Raw genomic sequence first — 19,342 nt, 5'->3', positions numbered from 1 at the left:
TTTGATTTGACATTTTCCCATATTCCTTCAGTGTTTTCATTAGGTTAGGAAGTGTTATCCTAGGGTTTCCAACATAGAACAATAAATCGTCCGCAAAAGCGGCTATCTTATGTTCTATCTTTCCTACATTAATTCCCCTTATATCTATATTTTTCCTAATTGTTGATAGCAGGGGTTCCAGAGATAGGACAAACAACAATGGGGAAAGTGGGCAGCCCTGTCTGGTTCCATTTGACATCGAAAAAGTCTCTGATCTCTCTCCATTTACCATTACCAACGCGGAAGGTCCTTCATACAACCTTCCAATCCATCTTCTCATCCTAATACCCAATCCCAGGACCTCTAGTGTATCCATCATAAAACTCCAGTTAACCCTGTCAAACGCCTTCTCCGCATCTATTGAGAGCAGCACCACTGGATTTTTTCCCATTTTACTTTTCTGCATAAGCAACAGGGATCTCAAGCCATTATCTCGGCCCTCTCTTTCTCTAACAAAGCCCACTTGATCTCCATGTATCCAATCTGGCATCAGATCTTTTAACCTATTTGCCAATACCTTTGCATACAACTTCGTGTCTATGTTCAATAACGATATCGGTCTATAACTTGAGCACTGGGTGATATCTTTACCTTCCTTATATATTAGAACCACCTGTGTGAGTAGGGATTCCTGTCTCATCTCCATCTCTCCCCTCAACGCGTCCATATATATTTTTAACTTAGGTAACCGTAAGTCGCTATATTTTTTTATAATACCTCACGGTATACCCGTCTGGACCAGGGCTTTTTCCCGCCATAAAGCTTTTTAATGCTATTTTTAATTCTTCCTGTGTAATTTCGGACTCTAAGGAGTTTAATAATTCTTCGCTTAATTTAGGTAATCCTGCGTTTCTTAGTCCCTTCTTTTTTCAATATTTGACATTTTATCTTTATTTATGTCATCCTTGGGGGCAATATTATATAATTTACTGTAGTAATCCTTAAATACCTTTGCGATGTCTTTAGTTGAATGGACTAGCTCTCCCTTTGAGTTTTTTATTTTATCTATATAATTCCTATTCTTCTTTCTCCTCAAGGCTCTCATCAGATACTTTCCCAATCTATCTCCCCATTTATATCTTTCCCCAATGATCTTATTAAAGATTCTAATTTTTTCTTCCTCCATTACTTTCTCTAATTCTTCCCTCTTTTTTTATCACTTTTTGCTCTCTTTCCTTATGCTGTTTTTATATAGAAGTTCCATCTCGGCTATTTCCTTCAGAAGCCCACTAATCTTCTCTCGCCTTTCCATTTTTTTCTTTGCCCCAATTGCAATAAGGATTCCTCTTATATATGCTTTATGCGCTTCCCATACTGTAGCTAGTGATACATCTCCTGTTTCATTCTCCTCAAAGAACCTCTCTATCTCCACCCTGATCTTCCGATCGGTATCTTGGTCCATGAGGAGTGCCTCATTCAACCTCCATGATAGGCCTCCTGACAGCTTCCCTCCCCATCTTAATTTCATTACCACAGGTGCATGATCCGAAATAGTCATTGCTTCTATTTTTACTCTAACCAAGTCCTCAACGAGTCGATGGTCCACCAATATATAGTCCAGTCTAGAGTATGTCCTATGTACACTAGAGAAAAAAGTATAATCTGTCTCTCATGTTCGTAATTCTCCAGCTATCCACCAGTTGGCTGTCTTTCATCACCTTTTTCAATAATCCCATCGACCTATTTCCCCCTCTCTGCACTACAGATGTTGTATCTATTTGTGGATCCATACATATGTTAAAGTCTCCTGCCACTATCAAGTATCCCTTTCCAAAGTCCATCAATCTTCTCATAACCCCTTTCAAAAACATTTCCGGCTTCCTGTTAGGGCAATATATGTTTGCGAGAGTACACTCAATGTCCTGCAATTTACCTTTCAAGAACAAAAACCTCCCCTCCGGGTCCGTTTTCCTATCCTCCAGTTCAAACCTAATATTTTTTTTTTTTTTGCGAATCCTATAGCCACACCCTTCGCTCTCTTAACAGGGGAATCTGCATAATACCAGGTCGGATGATACCTAGAGTTCAACTTAAGATTTTTTTTTAACTCAAGGTGGGTTTCCTGCAAAAATACCACTGATGCCTCTCTATGCTGTAATTCTCTATATAGCCTAAATCTTTTACCTGAGCAATTTAACCCATTTACATTATGAGTTACAAACTGTATTTCATCCATATTTCATTTATCTTCTTCCTATTTTACCGTCTGCTTTCTTCTTCCACTTCCTTGTACCTCCTCTCTTGTGCAAGATGTCAGTTTTAAAACCCCCTCTTCCCCTCCCTTCCCAGTTCCCTCCCTCCCATCCACCCCCTCCTCCCTCCCTCCACCTCCCCTCCCTCCCTTCCCCACCCCTCCCTTGTTTAGGCTTTCCATTTGCCTATCCATCTTTTGAGGGTCCCATCCCTCCATAGATTTACGCCTTGGGGTTGAGCTCCACCCATACACGGCGCCCTCTACCTCCCCCCCCCCCCTCGGATACCCTTGGTCTAGCTTTTAAGATTTCATTTGGTACCAGCATCATTCTAAAGTCCCGGACAAATATTATAAAAAGACCCTCTCTATGTTAATATAGAGAAAGAGGAGAGAAGGAAAAAAAAAAAAAAACTCAAATCTCCCCTCAGTCTCCCCTATTATGTCCTTCTTCTAACCAATTTCCAGTATTCTTTTCCTCTAGCTTCACAATCCCCTTTTTCCTCCTCCCACCCAGGGATCTCCACTATTTGTAGATCAAGTCTCTTACAAAAGTCTCTCAAGTCTTCAGGGAATCTCAGATGGGCTGTAACTCCGTTCTTCCACCCGATTAAGCATTCTGGTATACCCCATCTATAGTGCACATTCTGCTTTCTCATCTGCTCTAACAGGGGTTTCAATGTTCTCCTTCTCCATATTGTCTCTGGTGTCAAGTCCGCATAAATCTGTATTTCCATATCTCTATACTTGATATTTGCTTTTCCTTTTGTCTTTTTCCAAATCTCTTCTTTATCTCTTGTCTGGAATTGGACAATTATATCTCTTGGTTTCTCTATTCCACCTCTTTGTTGCATTCTTCCTACTCTATATACACCTTCAAGATTCACCACTTCTGTTTCTAGTTTATCCAATATAGAGTTTATAATTCTACATATTGTACTACGTATCTCTTCTCCCTTTACGGTCTCTGGTACTCCTCTTACTCTGAGATTGTTTCTCCTGTCTCTATTTTCTTGTACCTCCATCTTATAGAGTAGTTTCTTTTGTTCTTTCCTGATATCAATTGTTCTCTTTTCCAGTTCAGAAATGTCTTGGGTGTGGTTTTTAACTCTTTCCTCCGTCTCCTCTACCCTCAATAATATCTGCCCCAGATCACTCCGAATATTTACCAGTTCTTGCTTAATCGTTTTTTCCAAGTTTTTAAACATATCTGCCATCTCTTTCTTGTTTGGTACTTGTAGCTCCTTTTCTAGTTCTCTTATCTCCAAATTTTCTGTTGTATGTTGGTTGCTATATTGTATTCCCCCCAGGGGTTTAGGGCTACCTTCCAGACTTATTTCCAGTTCACTTTTTTCCCCAATCACTTGAGACCTTTCTGGGGTCATATTACCTTGAGACGTATATTTTTTTATTGTACCCGTCTGAGACCCCTTTGGCCCACTACTTTTCATATTTTTGTTTTTCATCTTTTAGGCTCGACTTTTCCTCCTTCTTTTCTCCTTACTCTCGCCTAAAGAAAACTGGAACCACAATAAAGTCTAGACACCTTAGGCCTGGGGCTCAAATTTCAATCCTCTATTAATTAGTCCACTTTTCCAATTTATTTCCTTTTTATTTCTTCTTTACATTTGGGTCACTTGCAAACTCCCCCAGGGAATCCCCCCCTTTTACATATCCTCTTTATCTTTCCAGCAACAGTATACTTTTGTGCATTTTTTACCGTCCCAAACTGTCCACACTCACCCTCTCCATATGATTCTCTCCAGTGAGTTTATTAAGACAGCATGGACCTCTGACAATGAGCTTTTATCCTCTTTTTCTTCAGGGGGATTCCTTTGGGCTTCTCCTCCAGCAGTTCACTTCCCAGTCCTCTTCAATCAGCATCTCTTCACCCAGGGGCGCCAGGGGCTCACTAACCATTGTCCTGTCACAGTACCAGAGTGCTGGGGGGGGAAGAAGCATCAGCGTCTCTCTCCTTATTCGGCCACCGGCCGGCTTTCTCCCCTTACCAGAGCTCCTCTGCGGCTGATCATGTGATCCCACCCCGTCTCTTCGTCCTCCCAGCAGCCCCTCTCCTTGGGTCGTACCTCCTTCAGCGTTCCTCGTCTCCACACTCTCTCTCCCCGCCGCAGCCCGGATCGCCGACCGCAGACCCGGCTACTAGCGGACAAATCCCTGGCTCAGTGTCCCCATCTCATCAGGCATCCGAGGTAGGGTGGAGGCATCAGGGAGCACTCACTCCGTGCTCATCCACGCCGCCATAGCCAGGCTCCGCCCCCACCATCAAGTTTCTAATACAAGAGTGCAAAATTGCCCAAATGTGGCGATTTGTGATCCACATTCACTGACCTGATTGCATAAAGTGGATCTTGAGCTTTGAGTTCTCTTGCTACATACTTGTTTTGATTCAAAGCATGGGGGCATGAAGTTCAGCATGATTGCAAAAGTGTCAATGGTTTTAGGAGGCGGTCAGCTGTTGCAGCCCCCTATTTTTTCCCCCCAGAATTTCTTTAAAGCGGAGTTCCAGCTGTTTTTGTGTTTATTAAAAGTCAGCAGCAACAAAAACTGTAGCTGCTGACTTTTAATAAACACCTGTCCCGGAGTCCAGCGATGTTCTCACATGCGCTGTCCCTTCTCCCCTTCACGGCCCTGGCATGTCAACTGTGGGCACCAGGCTGTGACAGCCTGCGTCTTCACAGCCTGGTGCCCACTGCACATGTGTGAGCCTCCTAATTGGTCCGGCAGTCTCCTGGGACCTGTGAAAGAGCCCAGGAGACTGCATGAGCAAGGAGGGGACCGAACGTCTGGCTCACTTCGCGGTGGCAAACTGAGCCAGAAGTGGGAATGGGTAGCTGTCAAAAATAGGTATCCACTCCCCCCACGGCCCTCAAAATGTGCCAAATATGGCAGTGGAGGAGGCAAATAAGTGGAGCTTCCGCTTTTGAGTGGAACTCCACTTTAAGTTGGTTTTATTTTATACAATGAGTGCAACCCAATTGATAACAGGCCATTTCCAAATTTTGAGGTTTTGCTAAAACAAAGATGATGCACTCATAACAGTTAGGGATAGAATCCAAATCCAGCTAGAACTACATATTTAGGCTAAATTCAAAGCTAAGTGTCACATTTTTTCAAGCATTTTTTGAGTGTTTTTTTGGAGCAGAATTGAATGTTTCTGCAGCTTTATTCAGGCATTTTTTCCAAGCGTTTTTCAACTATACGTTTGGAGTGCTGCTGTTTGAGCAGAAAACGTGCAACAAAGTGCTTGAAAAAACACACAAAATCGCTCATGTCACGCTTTTCAGGTGTTTCCATTGAAGTATATGGGGACTAAAATGCTCAATTCTTCCTGAAATGTAGCTCATGTCCTTTTTTTGAGCGACAGACGTTTTGCTCAGAATGCTCAAATATGAACACGGGCTCTTGAAAACAATAGGCTTTTGCTTTTCAAGTGTTTTTGAGCTTCGAGCTAGAAGCTACAAAACGCTCAAGTGTGAACTTAATAGATTTGGTTACGCTTTTACTTTTTTCTGTTACATTGAAATTCCAGCTTTGTTTTTTTTTTCTAGAAATCCCTTCCCGCTGGATTTTCACAAACCACCAGTTTGCGAAAGGATCTGCCATTGTTTAAAGTGGTATTAAACCAAAAGCTGCATTATGCAGTGATGGCTACATTTGTTTTTCTTTTATTTTCACCTGGTCGTCCTGCAAGTAGGTCTGTTGTTTGGGATAAAGGTTTTACATAAATAAAAAGCTGACCATTGTAAGCATCCCTGTAATTGTTAAATGGTTTGTCTCAAAGGAAAGAAAACTGTTGTGGTAATTGCTTAAAAAGTGTTATCTGGAGCTTGGCTTCACAGTTTGTTAGTGTATTTAAATCTGCTAGTACATCTAAACACACCCCTCCCCCCAGACCAACAATGCTGCTGTTCAAATGTTGCTCCTCCATCCACAGTGTAGACACTCTAATACAGGGATTGTGTTACTGGCCAAATCAACAGGTGAAAGCAAAGGAATAAAAATGAGAAAATAAAACTAATGCAGCCACCACATCTAATAATTTTAAGCTGCAATATATTACATTTTGGTTTTGAGTTTAATACCGCTTTACGCAGCTCACTGACCTACTATTCCAGGGTTTGTACTGTATAAATTACTTTGTGGAGATCTCCACAACCTTGGGAAAATCTATAAGCTGGAAAACTGATTTTGAGAGGTGTTTAACCACTTCAAAACTGGGCCAGTTCTGATATTTCTCACAAAGCATTTTTTGCTAGAATATTTTCTATATAATGTTTGGAGGTTTTATTTTTTTGAAGCAGAGGCCCTGGTTAAATACAAAATGGTGCATGTTGCAATTTTATATGTCACTTGATATCTACGCAGTAGTTTATCAAATGCAAATTTTCAGGGGGAAAAAACTTTAATGAATTTTATTGCACATCACATTATAATACCCAATTGTTTGGTAAAATATAAAGATGATGTTACGCCGAGTAAATGGATACCAAACATGTCGTGCTTTTAAATTGCACATGCGCCTGGATGGTTTTGTTTTTTCTTAACAGGTTACCACCAGCTTATTGTTACGGGGCTAGAAACATTGTCTCACTCTGACATTCACAGTGATACCATCACGTCGTGTGATTACCGTTTACACCATTTAAAAATGTTTTAAAAATTACTTTGTCGTTTTTTTTTTTTGTTTTACACTGTACCTTTTATTTTTTGATCAACTTTATTGCTATCACAAGGAATGAACAACATCTATTGTAATAGCATGGGTCGTGAGAGGTCCTCCTTTTGGAGAGATCTGGGGATTATTGGACCCCAGATCTCTCCTATGCCCTCCAAAGCAGCCAATCAAACTAAGATTGGTTTGCTTGGCTGCTTTATAAGCGGTTAATGGCTTGTAAACAAACTGAAATCAGAAGTGACTAAATCCTTGTTGCTTCCAGTTTCTGACATCACAGAGTGGTAGTTGAAGGTCCTCTCACTCTGTCTAGTGCACCTGATGTGGGCAGTTGCATTAGTAGCATGGTAAAGGTGGTGGGATCACTTATACCAGAATCATGGTTGCAGCTACATAATCCTGGTATCATTCTTTTCTGCCTGCAATTCCCTATCTGGTAGGAGCACCTCAATATGAGGCCGTATATAAACTGTACGTACAGTGGTATTGAGTTGGTTAATATAGATGCTTATGTCAGCATAGAAGCAGCACCGTAGCTAAATGGTTAGCACTTCCCCCTGGCAGTACTAGGGTCATTGGTTCGAATCCCAACCACGGCACCACCTGCCTGGAGTTTATATGTTCTCTCCCTGTGCCTGTGTGGGTTTCCTCCAGGTATGTGAATGTACAATATATATGGAAAGCGCTGCGTAAATTGTAGGCGCTATATAAGTACCTGTAATAATAATATATTACCAGTGTACAGAATACCACCACAAAAGGGACATTTTAATTTTTTGTTAGTGTCAGCAAAAACACTGCAGATTGAAATGTAAAGGATGCACTTTGGAAAATATAATACAGTGGTTGTGCAGCAGCTCAGCAGGGTATACTTTTTTTTTTTTTTACAAAAGTGTGTTTCATATGTTTCAGTATTAAGAAAAAAGTAAGAATGAAGTAAATTAAAGAATTTTATTCTTCAGCTTTTGGAAAGTAGACATCTGATACAATTGCATTTATTGAAGAAATATAGCTCAATATATTCTCACATCCTCTGGACTGGTTTAATGCCCAAGATTTCAAACCCTTTGGCCATTATAGCAGCTGTAGCTTCAGACAACAACATCCTGCCCATGTTTATCTTGACAATGTTACCTGGAAAATACAAACCATGTTACAAAACAGAGCATAACATACCAAACAGATGTGTACATCAGTGCCATGCTATTTGACAGTGGTTTTTTTTTGCCAAAACAGCACCAATTTCAAAATTATAAATACGTGATATACTACAGCCATCATAATGAAAATGCTTGTTTGTTCCTCAATCTATGTTTGTACTAACTAGCATGCTATGAAATACTTACTTTAGAACGAAGCCCTCCAGCAGTGCGCCATCACTGCTGACAGGGCTTCCATCTTCCACTGGGTTCGGTGGTTCCGGTTCTTTGAATGGCTGAGCTGCGACGACGTTACTCCCACGCATGCGCACAGGAGTTATGGTTTATGGCACAGAGCTCTGAAGGGACGGCACCGGCTGCATCCAGTGTGATTACTAAACTTTTGGTGTTTAAAAGATAGATATTCACTGTATGTACAGGTAAGCCTTATTACAGGCTTAGGCATTCCATAGCCGATGCAAAAAATGAATGAAAATTTCAAACTGTTCCTTTTTCACATCATTAGCATGCCAACTGCGACATGCGATTTTCATGCTGCAATCAAAAGGGCTTGATCCAACATGATGGATTTCTAATAGAAAAATGAAAACAATTAATGGCACAACCATATGAGCCATTTTCGTTTGACAAAACTTTTGGATTTCAACTAACCTATGGCCTGCCTTTTCCTGCAGGTACAATTTCAAAAGTGGAATTCACTACTGCTTTAAAACATGCCTTTAACTGCCCCATTTCCATTATATGGAGCATGGAAAGATTAGTGGTTTACTAGAAAAATTATTGGACTGTTTTATGCTTCAGGTTCAGCTCACAGGAAGTGACAAGGTTTCTGCATTTCTGGCAAGATTTAACGCATTTTTCTTTACTTGCAAAAAAAAACCTCTTAAATGTGGTGGCAGTATTTGCTTTCTTTTTTCAGGCTAATGCCTGGTAAGATGCAATATATCAGTTTTTCTGTTCATGGGTTTAGATATCCTTTAAGGATCAGAGACAGGCGAACACTGTGAAAACCTGATTACATAGCTGCCTTGAAGATTTGGTTGACTGAGGCAGATATTACATTTAGAGACTTCTCCTACATAAGCTCTAAACCCCAAGCACACTACAAAGATGAAATACATATGTGAATTGTTTACCTGCCAAAATATTTGTAAATCTGTTCACCAGCTCTTGTGATTTTAAAACTCCTTCCATACTGCATAGCCTGCAAGGCGACAGCTGCCTACTCACTGGACAATGAACTGGCATACATTTCCCATAAGCTACATGGACACTGGGCCACCAGTTCTTTGTCTGAAAACATGTTTAAGTAAAAAGCACTGTGCAATCAGAGCCGGGCCTATTTTTGTGACATTGTGCCCCTATTCTATTTATTACCCAGGAAATTGTGGGAAGGTAATATTTAAGGCAATTCAATTTCTTCATTACAATTTGCCTGGAGATCCATATTAGGTCTTTAGGAAGGACTGTCTCCTTTCTCATATTTAGCACTGGTAAGATAACCTCTTGGTGCCTAAAAACACTATACAGCTAAAAATCAATACTATCTTTAAAAAAAAAAAAAAATACTCTCTTTTCATTAAGAAAGCTTGGATTTCTTTTACAATCATAGGTGATGTAATTGCAAATAGTGATCTTGATAGAATTGTTTTACTTTAGACTGGGTTCACAATTTTCTGCTGGTGTGAAAAGGACTGCATAGTTTCCCTTTGGGACTGTATCAATGGGCTTTTGTTCGCTTCAAGCAGTTTTTGTGTTCCCATACATGTCTATGGGAATGCAAAACCCACTTGAAGCAGACCAAATACATGTCAGATGGAGGTCAACTGCAAGTCAAATGGATCTGTCCAATTCTGAATGATGTCAAAAGTGTCTCAAACGGATGTCAAACAAATGCTATGGACAGACACCAAAAAGCCATCGAAACAGGCCCTTTTTCTGTCACACTAAACTGCAACCTGTACATGTGAACCAGCCACACAGTAAAGAATAGGATATCAATTTAAAAAATAATTTTTAGGGATACTCCAACTTCTTCTAACTTTATAATTTGTACCATTACAGTTGGGTCCTCCCCAGGCTCATTCAACAATCTGTAAATCTAATCTGCAATGTGCTGAACCCAAGCGCCTGGTAAAAAAAACCATCCTGTTGGAAGATTACCCTGACCTATCCTAATTAAAGAGTCTATTACCACTAGTATCTGTGTATCTTTCCTTGCACCCCTGTCCATCCTTAATGATGCAGTCATTCTCCTGGCAGCTAGGGAGGTATTATGCTGCAACAATGTCACTCCAGAGCAGATATTCTTGTCATGCAACTGGATATATTTGCTGGGATGTGTCAGCTCAGAAATAAAGACTACCAGTATCAGTAAACCATTTGTAGTTTATAAAGAAAATTTCAAAGGTTGGATCTACAGGTTCTTCCACCCTACATTCATGGATTACTGCAGTTATTAGTATCATACCTTTGGAACACACAAAAAAAAGATGGTGCACCTCCAATACTACCATCAAATCTAGGACATCTGTATAAATACATTTTACCCTTCAATCTCCATACAGACCTTACACCTCATCTATTAAGACATGCTTATATTTTAAAACTCTCCCTCTATAGTTGTCCATGCCATTATGCAGCCCTTTACTCCGTTAAATACAATATAGCTGTACTCACTATTACTGCAATATAACTACTGCATTTTTACTGTAATGACCATTACTATGTGACATTTGTAATAATACGCATTTTCTTTTTAAAATAATAACCTATAGAACTTCAATAAGAAGTCTTTATTAAAAAAAAAAATGAAAAATGCATCATGTAAAAGTCCCTTAAGTTTGAGGATTTGCCACTCAGTTTCCAGATAGATAAATGCAGTGTTCCTTGAGATAAAAGTCTGACTGCCATAAGGATAAACTAAACCTTTAGCCCATTACAGAGCTATAAAAATGACTGTTGCTGCTGCTTCCTAGATCCCAACAGGCATCATTTAGATTCAACAATTTTGCCTGGTACCATTTACCCAATCTAAGGTTTTCCTTTAGCCAAACCAGAAGAATTTAGGTACTTTTTCATTTTGTCACAATGATTAAAGACCTTTGTGTATTGAGCTGTATTTTTTTCCTAATTTACTGTCCTGTGTGACAGTTTGTCTTTGTATCTATTACAAAATGTTTTAATAAAAACACAATCTGTTAAAAAAAAATAACCTCATTTACTTCTTTGTCTCCTCATTTAAATTTAGTGTTTTTCTTCTTTACCAATGTCCTCACCTCCTGTCAAACTCCTGTGTCTTTTGCACCTAAGCATACAACAGCAGCTCATTACCAGTGCTTACATTTCTCATAAAGCACAGTATATGTGAAGTTTGTCATCCTCAGCATGCATCAATGTTATTAATTACAGGTTAAATAAGTAGTCACTAGTCAATGTAGTAGACAGCACAGAGAAGCATAAATTAACAATGATTTATACATTGCATTCATAAAATACTAAGACCCACCCCCCTTTTTCAATTTTATGTTGCAGCCTGATTAATTTAAACAAATGTAGTATCAGGTTGCAACATAACAAAAGTGGAAAAAGTAAAGGCAGACTGAATACTTTCTGAATGCACTGTAGCTCTTGCAGATATGTGATTGTAAAAGGGTGCTTTTTATTAGTCTTTCAAAGAGAGCAGCTGTGGTTTTAGATGCTCAGCAGATTATTCTTCTTACTTGTAATCAGCAAAGAAACCTAACTTCCTATCCATGCTTAATTTCCAACTCTTGTCTGTCTGTGAAAGAATGTGCGTCTCTGGATAGGCCTGGTAATTGTAGAGCACCTGTGCAAATGAGCAAACATTTTACTTAATCTATGTGTAGAATCAATGTATGTAACTCAGTACTTGTGCAAAATAAATAAATTACAGTGTCCAAAGAGCAATAAATTATGCATATCAACATATGTAACTAAATCCAAATGTGCAAAAAATGAAGTCCAATCCAATAGTGCTAATCTGCAGAGATGTTCAAAAAGAGGATTATAAAAGTGTTCAGTTTTCCAGTATTCCCGTGCAACACAAAGCAGCTTACCAACAGCACTCATCTCACTGCCAGAGATCAACAAAGCGTTTGAATGTTTAATGGCTCCAGAGCTGGATGTGGGATGATGTCACAGGATCGGCTCCGCCCATTGAATTTTTCTACCCAATAAGGTGTCTTCAGAAATTTCAGGAATATTTATTTTGCACATGGAATAAGTTGCATACATTGATTCTGCGCATAGATTAAGTTATATTTTTGATAATTTCATTATAAGCACACCTTTTAATTTATTTGTCAGGTCCTGTATTCAAACCTTACTTTGTGCAGCTGTCTGTTGGTCTGAGCACAAGTTATATATTTTTGTTTTTTTATAAATTGTAGAGAACCACCAATAAGTTTGTCTTCTACAGTTTCATTGTAAAACACTAGGTTACAGCATAAATGTCAATGCTTCAGGCCTTGCTAAGTCTCTGTTTTGGGGCGCACAACAGAATCCTTTTTATTTTTTTAACACAACATAGACATTTGTGGGACAGAGTTTTCTCATAAAAAAGTCAAAAAATACATATCAGAATTGCAGGTGACTCTACACATTTACTTGTTTTCCTGGCAGCACCATCTGTCATTTCACTCTCAGCACACGCCATTCAAACTAGAGTCAAAGGCTAAATGGAGTGCTGCTCAATTCAGATGTACTGTGCCCAGGCTTATATTGACTTATTAAAAAGAAAGATGTTTTTGAGTTTCTCATGGGCTGCTTGAAAATACAAAATTAATACATTCTAACTCTACAAAACAATATACTAACCAGTTTGTCTGTCTTTCTCCACACAGTAGCAGTTATCATAGAACTCTGTGAAGGTGGTGGCCAGCTCATACAGATAATCACACAGTACATGCAAAAGGAGGTCATCCAGGATCTTCTGCAGAATCTCCGGGAATCTCAAGATACATTTGCCCAGTTTCCACTCCTTCTCATGCTGCAAAGTGACCTCGGCATCCTGAGCTGCTTTCTGCAGAACCTCTTCACTGATGTTTGCCAATCTTGCTATAGATCTGAAGGCATAAAAAATATAGCTTATAAAATTAATATGAAATCACATGCATATAACATGCTACACAAACTGCAAGGCTGAATTGCATTTAAAACCTAACTTCAATCAAAATGTATAGTTTTAGAAAGAGTGAAGCGGTAAAATTCCTGTCTTTTATTTCAACCTGTGACCCCACCGGGCAGATTTACCCTGGACAGAAAGTTATGGACAGCAAAAAGAAAAAAAAATGATCAGTTCTAACATTTCATTTCCCTTCTAATCATTTTTGTCTGTGTCCCCATTGAAGAAATTTACCATCACTACCTGTCCTGCCAGAATTTAGGGATCCCCATGTTAGAAATGCATTGTCTGAAAACAAGAATCATGCATCTGATCCTCCTGTGCACTAATACTGGGAATCTTATGTTGATCTTATGCGCAGATACTAGTCCAAGGGGCTAGAACAGCTGGCTCATATAACACACTGCTTTCACTGCTGTCAAAGTCACCAACAGAGAATCTCCAAAAGGATCTTCATTATTTTTTTTTTTCAAGAATCTTCAAGGTTATGGAAAAGGCCAACAAAGGATATACATTTTCCACTGTGTGTGTTTAATCTGTGTGCATTTTTCTTTTTTTAAGAACTGCACATAGAAGGCAATCCAAAACTAACTACAGTGATAATAGCAAAAATTACTAATCTAACTAACCAATAATAACCTAGATTTACTGTGAAATTAATAGAAGGAATTTGGGATATAGGGAAAATAAATATATATATATATATTTTACATACTGCTCATAGAAATTAAAAGAACACTTTGAAAACACATCAGATCTCAATGGGGAAAAATATCATGCTGGAGCTGGATATCTATACTGATATGGACTGGGTAATTTCTTAGGAACGTAAGGATGCCTTATCGTTTGATGGAAATGAAAATGATCAACCTACAGAGGAATGAATTCAAAGACACCCTGAAAATCAAAGTGAACAAAAGATGCAGCAGGCTTTTTCATTTTGCTGAAATTTCATTGCAGCAACTCAAAATACTACTCAGTAGTTTGTATGGGCCCCACGTGCTTGTATGCATGCCTGACAACATCAGGGCATGCTCTTAATGAGACGACGGATGGTGTCCTGGGGTATTTCCTCCCAGATCTGGGACCAGGGCATCACTGAGCTCCTGAACAGTCTGAGGTGCAACATGGCGTCGGATGGACTGAAACATGATATCCCAGAGGTGTTCTATTGGATTTAGGTCAGGTGAGTGTGGGGGCCATTCATTGGTATCAATTCCTTTTATCCTGCAGGAACGGCCTGCAAACTCTCACCGCATGAGGCCGGGCATTGTCGTGAACCAGGAGGAACCCAGGACCCACTGCAACAGCGTAGGGTATGACAATGGGTCCAAGGATTTAACCCTGATGTCTAAAGCCAGTCAGGATGCCATTGTCTAGCCTGTAGAGGTCTGTGTGCTTCCCCAGACCATCACTGACCCACCACCAAAACGGTCATGTTGAATGATGTTACAGGCAGCATAACGTTCTCCATGGCTTCTCCAGACCCTTTCACGTCTGTCACATGTGCTAAGGGTGAACCTGCTCTCATCTGTGAAAAGCAAAGGGCATCCCGTGGTGGACCTGCCAATTTTGGTGCTGAATGGCAAATGCCAATTGAGCTCTATGGTGCCGGGCAGTGAGCACAGGGCCCACTAGAGGTCATCGGACCTTCTGATAGAGGTCATCTGCTTCTGATTGTTTGGACAGAGGCATTTCACACCAGTGGTCTGCTAGAGGTCATTTTGTAGGGCTCTGGCAGTGCTCATCCTGTTCCTCCTTGCACAAAGAAGCAGATACCGGTCCTACTGTGTTAAGGACCTTCTACGGCGCTGTCCAGCTCTCCTAGAGTAACTGCCTGTATCCTGGAATCTCCTCTATGCTCTTGAGACTGTTCTGAGAGACACAGCAAACCTTCTGGTAATGGCACGTATTGGTGTGCCATCCTGGAGTAGTTAGACTGCCTGTGCAACCTCTGTAGGATCGAGGTATCCCCTCATGCTACCAGTAGTGACACTGACCTTAACCAAATGCAAAACTAGTGAAAAACAGTCAGAAAAGATGAGTAAGGAAATAATTGTCGGTTGCCTCCACCTGTAAAATCATTCCTGTTTTGGGGATGTCTCATTGTTGCCCATCTGTCAATTTCAATAACGCCAAAGCAGCTGACACTGATTAACAACCCCCTCTGCTACTTAACTGACCAGATCAATATCCCAGGAGTTTAATTGACTTGATACTATACTCTGATTAAAAAGTGTTCCTTTAATTTTTTGAGCATACACACACATATATAGGCATCAACAGCGAGGCTCTTACTTCACTTTCCATTCATCATACATCAGCATCAGAGGTTGGTCATCAGATCTGAGGAAAGGGATTCGTCCCCGAAACGCATCAGACATTTGACCGCACTGACAGTGAGAACACCTTGCCCGCCGTTGTGGCCATTGTCATTTTTCTATGCTTTTTAGATACATGCTTCGTCTGTGAGTATGTTTTTATGATTTAATTCCTACAATAAACCTTGGATAATGCACTAGGTGTGTGCGCCACCTGTTTTCTCTCTATAAAAACACTATAATACTAACCTACGAGCTGCTGCTTTAGTAACATTTTACACCCTGAATACAGGTGTAACATGTTACTAAAGGTGAACTAAGCCTTTAATTTGAAGAACAGCCAGTGATAATCCCAGCTGACTGAACAGACCAGAGGATTCTTCTGGAGAAGGGTGATGACAATGATGGGTAATAGGTACCACTAAAGGTCCTACATGCCCCAAGAGAAGGGAACTGCTCAGAAAGAGAGGGTGGTGGCCAGGGTAGGTTACAAGATTTAAAGCAAAAACTCCTGGGTTGAGGGAACCCCAAGTAGGCAGGGGAAAGACTAATAATCTGTGTGGTGGCAAAAAGGGTAGAGGGTGAAGAGTTGAAGAGTGCCAGAGGCAAGGGCTTAGCCTGTAAACCTAAAGGGGTATTATCTGTACAAGGATGGTTGAGAGGCAGATTACCCAAGGACCTGCTTCTAGTAAAGGAATAACCTGAATAGCAGGTATGCTGGAAAGACCTCTGCAGCTGTAGAGGGTCTTCAAAGACCCAAGGCTGGAGACAGCAGGCTGATCCTCCAGGTGCAGAGTAGTATGTAACCTGATACATGAGGGCCGAAATGGTCTGCTGTAAATCTGGGAATGGTAAGAGACTGCAAGTCCTCAAAAGCAATATCATCAGAGGGAGACCCTGATTCTTAGTCAGATATGGTTGTTGCAATCGGTGGCCTGTACTTTTTCAAGGTCAAGCAGAGATCGGAAATTGACTTTTCTCTGCAGTAAGGATCTCTGATGACAAGGGGTTTCTGCCTCACCTGACAGAGCTAAGAGGTATAACAGATTTGCAGGATTCCTGATTACATCCTCTCTTTCAGAAGGCACAGAGTAAAAGTTCCAGATTCATTAGGAGAGGGTGCGTTGCAGTCATCTGTTGAAGTGTAGATATGCTGCAACTGTGTGTCAGTATAGCAACTAGTGCAAGGTACAAGGTAAGGCCTCAGGTAGTCACAAACCAAGGTAGCTGGCTTTAAAAATGGACTGTAGATCAAAGTTCCATGTGGCTTTTTTTAAAAAGCAGGTGCAGCAGCAAGGCAATGCTTGCTCTGCACTGAATTACAGGAAAGAAGGCACAGAACATAAAGGGAAGCTGCTTTACAGAGCACTGCAGATGCCATAGCCGCAGAAAAACCTTCAAACTTCAACTCAATCTGTGCAATTTTTTTTTATTTTTTTTTAAAGTCATCTCTGCTTTAGAAATCAATAGCTAGTCTTTTTGTTGAACTAGAAGGACTTTTTTTATGCCTTTAGTTTATTAACTATGTAACGCTCACACAAACTAATGTTCAATTCCTCAGCACTATGTCATATGTGGTATAACTAGCAGACAGCAGAAAATTATAAGGTGCCCAGCAGTGGAAATAGCAAAGTAGCTCCTGGTGCTCAGTATGATCAACCTTCTCACAGAGTGAGTCTTCAGAAACAGGGCAAGCGCAGAAACAATGGCAACAGCTCTGAACCTGGAAAGCACTCCACAGCTAACCAGACAGCAGAAAATTATAAGGTGCCCAGCAGTGGAAATAGCAAAGTAGCTCCTGGTGCTCAGTATGATCAACCTTCTCACAGAGTGAGTCTTCAGAAACAGGGCAAGAGCAGAAACAATGGCAACAGCTCTGAACCTGGAAAGCACTCCACAGCTAACCAGAATGAAGTCTGGGAAAAGAATAAAAAAAAAAACCTAACAGTGAACTTTTACTGTCACTGGTACACTCCAAAGCTCAGCTTGAGCTTGTAGCAAGGAATCTTGTATATTGAAAAAAATAAATGGAAGAATCAAAGAAAAAATATGGTTGGCTTTTCCAATGCAGAGCTGAAAAAGAGACAGCCCGGACACAACAAAAAAGTGAGGCATGCTGGGAAGAAGAGGGGTTACCCCGAGTTGGCCTATCGATTTTTGTTTGCCAGTGTCCAATCCTCCTGTAGCTGGCTGTATAGTCCTCCTGTAGAGAACTTCCTTTGTCCCTTAATAGACATAGAAATGATATTTGCATCTAATATGGTACTCTGTGAATGACAGTCCTATTTCCATATAAACAAACAGCTCATAAAACCTCTGTGTATGAGACTGCAAACTATGGAGCCATGACATCATTATTTGTATCTGGCTACATGTACCTTATTCTAGTGTAAGCATAGAGAAGATAAGCTGCTGTATTTCCTCGATCATCCAGCATTTTGTCAAATGAAAAAATATAGTCATTCATCCGGTTGTGTGACAAGTCTGCATATTTAATGCAACCAAAGGCAACAGATTCTTGAGCAGCTGTTAATTCCTCAGGAGTCAGAACCTAGAAAACATCAAAACAAGAAAATGAAAAAGGTTTGTTAAATATAAAACTTTGTGGTCCGATAGCTTTTTTATCACAATACTATCAAGTGTTTGATAGAGCCAATTAACAAGGTTTTAATTAACTCATGCACACAACCACCTGGGGCCGTACAGCTGAAAAGTTTAGCTATATTTCCTTGTCCAGGAGTTGCAGGCACATACAACTTTTCATGTCTAAAACAACCTTTCATGTCTTCTATGCAGCACATGTGGCTCACATTTCCCCTAGCTGGCAGGAGCAGTCTCTATGCTGGTTGCCATAGGGGAGGAGGAGGCAAAAATGACCATCTTTAAAACCTTTCACAAAACATAATAAATGTTTGTTAATGCACACATAAGGTAGTTTACCTTATCCCTCTCTTTCTCTTTTAACTTGTCCATAGAGCGTTTCAGCCCCTCTTCCAATAAGTCAATGAGTCTCACTGTGTCACCTGACCTGGTTTTAAATTTTTTCCTGAAAAATAAACAAAATTCAAAGTAAGAAGGTTCACCTGGGTAAAATTGAAGAAATTAAACAAACAGTCAAAAGTGCAGTGATTCCCAGATTATAGTGTTCCTTACATAGTTGATCATATTAGATATTAAAAAGAATAAAATACCCTGGAAATGTGTGATTATTAACTACAGTCAACCACAAGGTAGAAAAAAAAAATCTATTTACAACAGTTATATGTAGGTCTTTCTGGAAGAATGATTTTGTGTACAGCCTCGCTATTTGACCTACAGTATGTATCCACCTCAATCCAAACCTTTATTTTAGCACACACCATTCCAAAGACCATAAAGAAAGTTTTATCACCCAACAAGTAGGTCCTATAGTATGTCCAAACAGGATGTCGCTAAGAATACTTGGGACACCTTTGCTGCCACTGTGCTATGTGCTGGGTGTCCAGTGTGCCACTGCGCTGTTAAGGAGGGGTGGGCTTCCTCCAGGCTTTCCTACCCTCAATCTATCCATTATTACACATGTGCCTCTACTATGGAGGCTCTCACTGTTAGACAGGATAATTCGGTTGATTGCAGGCTGGTTGGTAAGTTAGCTGGGAATTTTTCTTTGTTGTTGTTTGACATGCATCGCCCTTCCATGTGCTCCGTGCTGCAAAGCTCAGTTATAGGTTGGGGCAGTTGCCGTTTGTTTGTATTGTTGCTAAGAGTACCATACATAAAATGTACATATCAGGGAGTAAAACACCAGTCGCC

The 19,342-nt window shown here is 40.2% G+C and overlaps 1 protein-coding gene across 1 annotated transcript in view; it reads right to left on the bottom strand.

Annotated features, from left to right (window-relative positions):
• Positions 1 to 7,860: 7,860 nt before the first annotated feature.
• RARS1 (arginyl-tRNA synthetase 1) overlaps positions 7,861 to 19,342 on the bottom strand; it is a 118,457-nt gene continuing 106,975 nt past the window's right edge. Inside the window, exons 12-15 of the mRNA XM_089659608.1 lie at positions 18,491 to 18,596; positions 17,929 to 18,101; positions 12,923 to 13,170; positions 7,861 to 8,057 (exon numbers count right to left, since the gene is read on the bottom strand). Of these exons, the coding sequence (XP_089515734.1) occupies positions 7,948 to 8,057; positions 12,923 to 13,170; positions 17,929 to 18,101; positions 18,491 to 18,596 (637 nt within the window). The 3' untranslated portion in view covers positions 7,861 to 7,947. The remainder of the gene's footprint in view (positions 8,058 to 12,922; positions 13,171 to 17,928; positions 18,102 to 18,490; positions 18,597 to 19,342) is intronic.

The sequence above is a fragment of the Staurois parvus genome, unplaced genomic scaffold, assembly GCF_062004578.1.
Source record: "Staurois parvus isolate SC_StPar_1 unplaced genomic scaffold, SC_StPar_1.0 ptg001171l, whole genome shotgun sequence".
Lineage (NCBI taxonomy): Eukaryota > Metazoa > Chordata > Amphibia > Anura > Ranidae > Staurois > Staurois parvus.
The sequence above is the reverse complement of the archived record's forward strand: the minus strand, read 5'-3'. Positions and strand labels throughout refer to the sequence as shown.